The sequence below is a fragment of the Typopeltis vanoorti genome, chromosome 11 (genome assembly GCF_054136105.1).
Source record: "Typopeltis vanoorti isolate ZY-2024b chromosome 11, IOZ_Tvanoo_1.0, whole genome shotgun sequence".
NCBI lineage: Eukaryota > Metazoa > Arthropoda > Arachnida > Uropygi > Thelyphonidae > Typopeltis > Typopeltis vanoorti.
Window position 1 is genome coordinate 124551337 of NC_143559.1, and position 10077 is coordinate 124561413.

Consider the following 10077-nt stretch of genomic DNA (forward strand, 5'->3'; position numbering starts at 1 on the left):
TCAAAAACTTGGGATCATCTCTACGCTAGGAAATCGTGCTCGCTCCCTTCTTTGTGAAGAGGAGGAAATTAACAAAGATCTTAAATTGCTTTCTACTACTTTCCAACCGAATGGTAATTCCAAGAAAACAATTAATAAATTACTTTTGAATCCTCTCCCTCGCCATAGTGAAGACACCAATAGTGTAAAAGGTCAATTTTTCTATCATATATCAGCTCTGTTTTGCCCAAATTGGCCAAAGTTCTTAAGAAATACAACATCAAGACGTTATTTACTCCCCTTCCTTACTGAGCTGACCCAAATCAAGACATGACAATCTAAATCTGGCGTAACTGTAATAAATCATATTTTGGCCAGACAGAGAAGTCCAGTGAGTTACATATTGAAGAACATGAGAGGGACATTACATATGGCAGAATACGGGGCTAGTGCTCTCTCAAACCACATTGTTTTCTGCTAACACTAATGAAGAAAACCTCATCCATTCAGTTCTATGGGACAGATCTAATAATATCTTTCATTGCTACAACGAACTAGAAAGAAGGATAGTGGAATCTAAAGAAATCATCCTTAATCCTATACATCTCAATAACAACCTTAGTTATAATCTATCAGCCTGTCATTGCACTGCTATCCAACTTTGATGTTCACAAGATTCTGAACGCATGCACAGATCCAACAATGAGGTTGTCCAGAGAACAGTTTTAAATGTCCAAATGGCGACGCTTCAATACCGAACTGTGTATGCTAACGCATTTTGTGTTTAGAATTTATTCCTTTAAGTTTTTTGTTTGGTTTTCTCTTTTTTATGCACGTGAAGAAGTCTGTTAAAAGATGAAACTAGTTGTGCTAATAAACTATATTTTACTTTTTATCCCTTGGTATCCAGTCATTTAAATTTAAAAAAAAAAAACACGTCTTTCTATCAAGTAAACTAGTCATGCCACATATATATATAGATGTGTGTGTGTGTGTGTGAATTGTGGGAAAAGAATATCATTAAGTCAAGCATTCCATTTAGGTGATGTTAGGGCAGGTGCAGAAACAGATAAACAACACCAAGACAGGATCAGAAAAAATTACTGCCATTTGACTAATAGGAAAGTTTTTTGCCTCACCTATTTGTGCTATTCTTGCTTACAATTCATGCCATTATGAATGTTTGGATAACGGCAGGATTTTTGAGTAGAATGAAGAGTACAAGCATTTTTCTGAATTGTTTAAGCAAGCTGATCTAATTCAGGATCAGCAAATTGAAAAAAAAAACAGTTTAACTATGAAAAGGATGAGCAGAAATTATAATGATACCCTTAACCCCAATACCATACATTTCATAGGAGGGAGGGAGGGAGGGATTAAGCGTAGAACTGTTTCTGTAGGAGAGGAAACTTTCAGTGGATTAGGAGCACAGTTACCTCGGAGAGAGAGAGCTGACATTTACAGTATACTTAAAGGAATGCATACTTAAGAAAAGACAAAGTGTGTCTATGAATTGTTTAGGACTGTCTGGTATTCTTATAACAAATGGACTTATTCTTATAACTTCTCCAATTTGGATCATGTTTTGGGCAACTCTTCAATCTTAGTCTTAGAATTAAAAAGGAAAGCTAATTTGAACTGTGAACATCAATATCAAAAACCAAGTAAGGTTTTCTCAGTGGTGAGATAATCTTCCTTCTTAATAATAACACACACACACACACACACACACACACATATATATATATATATATATATATATATATATGTATGAAGATTGATTTACTCGGTTGTTATACATTTTTATAAAAAGATTGAATGACTAGAACCGAGTGAAATGAAAACAAAGTTTATTAGTGCTATACAATTAGTTTCAGCTTGTATCAACCTTCGTCAGGTGCACATTAAAAAAGAAATAACCAGTAAAACACATGGAGGAAATAACTGTAAACAGTATGGAAAATTGGTGTATATAAATTTCAATGTTGAAACGTTGAAGTCTGCACATTCAAAACTGTTCCCTCGTTGGCTTCATTGCTGGGCGTATGTATGCGTATAGCATCTCGTGAACACCAGTATTTGACCACAGCACAATGACAGTCTGAAAGGTTGTAACTCAGGTTGTTGAGATGTAGGGGATTAAGAATGATTTCCTTTGATTCTATTATCTTCCTTTCTAATTTGTCATGGCAATGGAAAATGTTATTAGACTTGTCCTATAGGACTGTATGGCTAGAGTTTTCTTCATTAGAATCGGTCAAGAATAGAACATGACTAGACAAAGCACTGGCTCACGTTCTCTTGTAAGTGACATCTCTCTTGTACTCCTCAATACATAACTCGATTGACTTCTCTGTTTAACCAAAGTAAGGTATGTCACAGTTGCACCAGATCTGGTAAGCACCAGGATATTTAAGGTTATGATGTCTAGGTTTCGGATGGCTCACTAGGGAGAAGATTTTAGGAAGAGGAGTAAATAAAGTTCTTATGCTGTATTTTCTAAGAATCTTGGCTAATTTGGGTTAGACAGAGCTTATGTATGGAATAGAAATATTACCTTTTACGCTATTGGTCTCTTCATTATGGTGACCGGGAGGATTAAATAGGAATTTATCAGTAGTTTTTTGAGAACAACCATTTAGTTGTAAAGTAGACTTGAGAAAATTGAGTTCTTTATTAAGTTCTATCTCATCATCAAGAAGAGAGTGAGCACAATGTCCTAGAGTAGAAATGATTCCAAACTTCTGAGGAGGATAATGATGGGAATGACCATGGAGATATGTTAGTGTGGGTAGGTTTTCTGTAAATCGAGATTTTAAGTTTTTCTGAGGAACGAACAGGTCACGAGGTAGCTTCAAACTCAGCCATAAATTTTATGTTTTGGTGTTGATTATTTAGATGTTCAAGGAAGTGCAGGAGAGATTCACAGCCATGGCTCCAAATCAGGAAAATTTGTCAATATATCTTCTCCAAATTCTTGGTTTTAAAGGATAGGAAGAGATGGCTTTAACTTCCAGATGTTCTAGATAGATGTTAGCAAGTACAGGAGACAACGGATTACTCTTTGCAAGACCATTGTCCTCAAAAGAAAGGACCATGATTTTGTTTATAGATGGTATCCTGATTTGATGCAATGAGAAAGTAAGGCCATGATCTGTAGATAATTTATCCTTGAGTAGAACAAGAACTCTGTCTGTACGAACATTGGTGAATAAGGAGAATTTGATTTCGTATCATGTATAAAAGATATCATTAATGATACGAAATCCGCAGAGTTTTTAATAAAGGATGATGACTTACCAGAAAAACATTTGAGAGATTTTGCCAGATATTTGGAAAGGTTGTATGGTGGAGAGTCAATTCCTTCTACGATAGGTCAAAGTGGGGTATTTACCTTGTGAATTTTAGGTAGTCCATATAATCGTGGAATAAGCGGATGGAGAGAATGAGGAGAAAGGCGAATGTTTCTAGGTAGTTCTCAGTAAATTATTGGTCTGGTTGTGGAGTTCATGAGTGGGATCTCTCTCAAGGATCGAGTAAGTGTCACTCCGTAACAATTCCATCATCTTATTTTGATATTCATCAATGAATGTTAGGAACATTCATTCCTGTCGTTCCAATGAAGAGATATTGTGTGTAGGGGGTTTGGCATTATTGATGATGAAAATGGATTCAATGCAGAGTAGGTTTGCCTCTTGGGTAGGAAGAAAGGAGGTAGCTTTTTTTTATCTTAGTAAGTAATAATTCTTTTGGAATAGATCTAGGTGATAAAACAAAATTTAGGCCTTTACTAAGGATACTTTTCTCTGCATCAGAAAGATTATAAGTTGATTTGCTAATTACAACTTTGTCAGGATGGAGGTGTGGTTTCAAAGAAGTCAAATTACTTTGTGTTTTTTTAAAGGCTTCGAATTTTTTAATAAGTTTCAATTTATTGTCATTTTGAGATTCGCTTCTCACTCTAATAAGATTCCAACTGTCACAACCTAGAGATTGTTCGTTTCCTGAGATAACATGGTTTCTTTTTGCTAAACTTTGTTTTCATTTCTGTCGGTTCTAGTCATTCAATCTTTTTATAAATATATATATATATATATATATGTTATCTTTATTACAAAAAAATTCCTTGTTTCATTCTGTGATAGAACAAGGAATTTTCATCCAGAGAAATAAAACAGGCAATTCTGATGTGGCATGGAACATCTGAATGCATAAATGCCACTTCTGTGGCAGAAAGAATCAAAACATGCAGTCCATTATGATATTATTATTATTTTTCAGGACCTCCATGGAATCACAAAACTTATCATTGGAGGCCCATCTTAGACAAAAACACAAAGCCCAATACTATTCCTTAAACTCATTCAACATTTGTGCTCTTGCTGTCCTATCAGGTAATGCATTCTATGGTCCAACTACCCTCCATGCAAAATAGCCACTTCTCACCTCTTTACCTCTCATCTTCTATCCATTAAACTCTGCAGTTCACATGCTCTCAATCTATCCTCATAACAATGTACAGCCCTGATATCATTTTGTTATCCATCTCTGCACCTTCTCTAAGGTTAATTTATCCCCTTCAAATCCCAGTGACCAGATATAAGAACAATAATCAAGATTTAGCCTGATAAGGACTTTATACAATGGAATCACTACTCTTCTATCTGGGCAATGTCTTTCTCAGTACTGCAGCAATTCTCTGGGTTATCTTCATCATAAACTTTGTGATGTCCTTTAATTTCAAATTTCTATCGATCATCACCCCAAGATCTCTTGCCTTCTCCACTTCCTCTAGTATAATATAGTTTCAACTAACAGATTATGCAGACTCTCATTGGTAGATCCTAAATTTGAAGACCTTACATTTAGTTGCATTAAACTGACATCCCATTCATCTGCCCAACTTATTAAAATCCTTCTGAAGGGTCACCATGGTGGCACTATCACTAATAACCCTTCCCAGCTTCACATCATCTGCAAACAACTGCCCTCCCCTCCTCACACCAATGACAAAAGTTATAAATGACAGAGGTCTCAGTACTGTGCCCTGTGGAACCCCTACCTGTGACCTTTTGCTTCTTTAACACCACTCGCTTGTATACAATTCTCTGGTATCTATCAGACAACCAATTTCTAATCCAGTTCACTAGCCTGATATCTTAACCTATATGCTGTAACTTCAATATCAGCTTATGACATGACACCTGTCAAACACCTTTGTAAAATCAAAAATGGCAGTATATGCCTTTCCCTCATCAGCTACTCTTATTACCTTATTGTAAAACAATCACATTACTGAAACAAGAGTTCCCCTTAACAAATCCATGTTTATCCTCACAGATAACATTAACCTTGTCTGTGTAATGCTGTATACAATCTCTCACCAATTTCTTCAAAATCTTAACAATTACAGGGAAGAAATACAAACCAGTCTATAGTTTCACACCTCCATTCTACTATCATCCTTATGCAATGGTACTATCTTATTCTCCTTCCACCCCTTAGGCACCATTCCTGCAGCCAGACTTTCATCGAAAAGCCAAGCTGTCAGTCAATGGAGCTGTCAGTTCCTTAGCATGTTCTCTTAAACCATGTGGCAAAATCCCATCCAATAACACTATTTTATTGACATCTAGTGTACTTAATATTCAAAACACATTTTCCTTATGCACTTATAAACTTTGAACCCTTCCCATCCCAGTAGTAATAATCCTATTGGGATGAAATATACCAATAACGTGATCATTAAGCAACTCTACAATGTCACCTATATCAGTCACTCAACCTCTATTTTCACCTAATAATGTCATTCTTCCACAATCATTTGTCCTCTACTGGCCACATAATGAAAGAGGTTCTCAGGATTTTTCTTGGATCGCTGGACTAATCTCTTCTAGTATTCCAGTTTTGTCTTCCTTACTTTTCTAATCTGAGTCATATTCTTCATGCAACTGCTCTTCATCCCTATGTTTATATTTTTTTCCATAACCTCTTTTTTGTCTGCAGTTCCTGTTTGATTTTATTAGTTATTCACTTTACACAAACTGCATTATTTTTTTCACTTGAGATATTCAACTTGATATTGCTGCTAATATATATTTCTTCACTACTTCCCATGCACTGGTGATATCTCTGTTTCAATTCTTCCATCCATAGAACTGTTCCAAGCTGATTTCTCAGATTCTTATAATTGCCTGTCATGTAATTCCACATAAATTCCTTTCTCCTTGTCTATTCATCCTCCTAGTCAAGACTACACAGTCACTCTCTATAACTAGAGGCAAGGATGACATCTCAGTTACAATCAGATCTTCTGATGATAGAACCAAGTCCAAAACTCTTGAACCTTGTTCCCTCCACTACATATTGCCTAAGACATTTGTCCTTCCAGAATTCCACCCCCCTTACTACTATATCTTATTTCCTCTTCCCAATTTATACCGCTATAGTTAAAATCTCCCATAATGATCAGTCATTTTTTAGTCAAATTTAATTGCCTAAACATCCCCTGCTCTTCACATCCCGCTAAAGGCCAGTGAAGCATCATTTCCCTCCAAATCCTCCCCTGTGAGAGGCCATAACAACTCAATCTATCATCAGAAAGTATCCTTTCTATCATAGTTGGTGATCAGCATTCATTTTTATAACGTGGTAGTTGGTTCCATAATTTTTAAAAATGAAATCATAAGTAATACTCCGCCACCCTGTTTACCTTTCTTATCCTGCCTAAAATATGCTATACCCTTCAGTGTCTGTCAGGGCATCTGCTTCTGTCCACATTTCACTGATTCCAATTTGGACTATTAATGGCATCCTTTCTTTCCCTTTATTCCTGATGCTCCTTCAATTTGAATAAACAAGCATTCCTATATCTACTGTTATTACTCCCAGACTCCATTTGACTCTGTGATATACCATACATTCTCCCACCTGACTATCCCTTCAGAAGGTCATCCCTGCTGCCATTCTTCCTAGCGACTCTAGTTTCCCTACTCTAACACTTTCACTTCCTCAGAAAGCAGCAATCTTTTCAGAGCATCTTTCTGGAAAGATTGCATCCTTCCACATTCAAATGCAGCCCATCTCTCACATACAGTTCTCTTCAATCATCAAATGCACTCCAGGCATCTACATAATCCCACCCCTCTCCCTCTCTCTCTCAATACATTCTTGCTATCATGTCATTTATTATTGCTGCTGTTCTCCTCAATTTCACATTATCGTATCTGGGTGACATGCTCACTATCTTCCCTCTCACACTCTTCCCGCTCCTTTCAGTTTCTGTCAGGGCATCTGCTTCTGTCCACATTTTGCTGATTCCAATTTGGACTATTAATGCCATCCTTTCTTTCCCTTTACTCCTGATACTCCTTCAATTTGAATAAACAAGAATTCCTATATCTACTGCTATTTTTCCCAGACTTTATTTGACTCTGTGATATGCTATACATTATAATGATGTCGTGGTTGAATTAGACAATGGAATCAATACATCACAATATTTTTGGACTAAAGCTTTTGACGGTTTAACATGAAAGGCTGAATAGAGTGGAGTTGGAAGGTATGGGATTGGATTATAAATTACTAGTTGATAAAAAAAATGGCTGACTACCAGACACATCAAAAATTAGTGTATGAGACATATGAGTTTACAAGATTTAAGGTGACCAGTGATGTACCCCAGGGATCAATCATTGGTCTATTGTTATTCAATTATTACATTAATGATATTGGGAAGGATTTAATGGGAGACAGCAATTTGTTGATGATGCAGACAGGCAGAGTAATCAGGAATGTAACTGACATGGCACTTGCTGAATGATATGAATAAGCTGGAATTGTGACCATGTGATAATGGCTATCGATTCAATGTTGTTTCAGACGAAACAATAGAAGCCAGAGGCTAGGGGATCTTGGAGTTTTAGTAGATAGAAAGTTGAAATTCAGGGATCATACACTAAAAAATCATGAATGCAACTCGGAGGATAATTGCAATGCTGAAACAAACAACTGATATGTAAGAATAAGAAAGTTATTTTGCCTCTTTACAAGCCTTTGATACAACCTCATCTGGACTAGTATACACAGATCTAGTGTCCTGGTTTCTGATATGATGCAGATACAGTGGAGGATGCAAAAAATGTTAAAGATGATATTGGGACTGTGAAATACAGACTATGAGGAGATTGAGAATTTGTGAACTGCAGATGCTAGCATGATAGGAGAAAGAGGGATGATGTAATAGAGACCTACAAAGTGTTTAAAAGGTCATACAGGATACCAGTAGATGGAATTTTCATTTTAATGAGGCATCTATGGAAGCTGAGAATGAATGCAGTCAAGAAAGGAGTGAGAACTAGATTTTTTCTCTCAGAATGGTATGTGAGTGGAATGGCTTACCTTTGGAAGTGTGAGTGCAAATGAATTCATTTCAAGATGTGTGATATGTGGCCTCTCTCGATGAGTTCCTGACTCCCTGGAGGTCTCTTATAATAATCTGATATTAACCTTAGATCTGTTACCATCCAATTCTCACTACCTCTTAAGTTATTCATACCCCACCATCACTATCATCTCATCCACATTTTTTCCTTGTTTAATATGGAAGAAAATGTAGTGCTTTAGACAGGCAGTAGTTTTTCTAACAACACTAGCTGGTGTTTAGTTAGGAATAGGAGGATGCACTAGGTTGACTACATGTGGTCCTGTGTTTAAGGTAATTTTTACAGTTTTTGATATTTTTCATGGCATTGCAGGACAGGGTTTATTTTAAATTTGGTTTATTAACTTTGTGGCATTTAGTTTTAATAACTATATCTCAATTGTAAGATGTTATATGTAAAAATAAACATTAAGATAAAAATATCTTTCCATGATAATTTACTCCATTTAATCTAACACTTCACTTTTGCAGAAATGAGAATTGAACATGAAGAGACTAATTACAGATCTGAGAATGTTCCTATACAACCTATGAAGACAGGTCAAAGTTTACAGAATTTGAAATAATATAGATGTAATATCAAAAGAAAAATTGTATGACTAATTTCTGAAGACAAGTTAATGGTTATTAAATTTATTGGGAAATGTAAATAATTAGAAAATGATAATTTTCCTGCAGATTAGTCATCATGTCATTTTATTTTTTAATTATATTCTAGTTTAATGTGCACTTGTAATATCCTTCTTATGCATGTCATATATGATAAACAGACTACAGATTATTTCCATTAGGGAAGTTGATATTACCAATTAAGTAACTCGCACTCTATTTTTATTCTATTTTGTCTAGCATACTTTTGCTTAATGTATAAATATCAGAATTAAATTTTTTTATTTTTTTAGTTGTTTGCATGTTATGAAGTAAAGCATATACGTTAACAACAGACAGCTAGAAAGGAAAACAAATACAGGCAGCCCTCAGTTTCCGCCTCAGTTCCGTTCCTGAAAAAACGGGCATAAACCGAATTGGCGTAAAACGAAAACCCAATTTTAATGGGAGGTATGAAGTTATGTTCTGCGCAGTCAAAAAATATGCACATGAAGTATGTGTAACATTATTATATTTGAAGCTTTGATAATACATACATATATATTTGTTAAACTAAAATTATTAATAACGAAAACAAAACAAAATTATATACAAAAAATATGAAACTTCGAAAAGATATTACATATTTCTATGTTGAAATTCCTGGTTTCGGATCACCTGCATTTTTTTAAAAAAAAGTATCCAGTGTTAACTGCCTAGATTTTATTTTTCTTTCTTTAAGGAGTTCAGTGTAAGGTCGAATAGATGTGATTACACTCCTTTTTACGTTTGCACTCCATTCCCAATCGTGGTCCATTTCAGAGTTCATCAGTCAATGTCTCTATGCTTGTCATACATTGTAAATCGGCCATTTTCATATCTCTCAGAGAACCTTCTTCATTTTCTTTCTCCTCTTTTGGATGTTGACTTAATTGTTCGGCTATTTCTTTTAAGTCTTCATTGGAAAGGGTTTTATCATGGCTCTCTAAGACTTCTGTCACATCTTCAGCTGTAATATCGTACGATCCCACCTCTTGCGCAAGTTTGGTAACATCTTCAATAACATT

General features: G+C 35.5%; 1 protein-coding gene across 1 annotated transcript in view; it reads left to right on the forward strand.

Moving 5' to 3' along the window:
- Positions 1 to 9279, forward strand: part of LOC150102021 (protein spinster homolog 1-like) — a 303327-nt gene extending 294048 nt beyond the window's left edge. Inside the window, exon 11 of the mRNA XM_090400213.1 lies at positions 8894 to 9279. Coding sequence (XP_090256339.1) covers positions 8894 to 8988 — 95 coding nt within the window. The 3' untranslated portion in view covers positions 8989 to 9279. The remainder of the gene's footprint in view (positions 1 to 8893) is intronic.
- Positions 9280 to 10077: the final 798 nt, after the last annotated feature.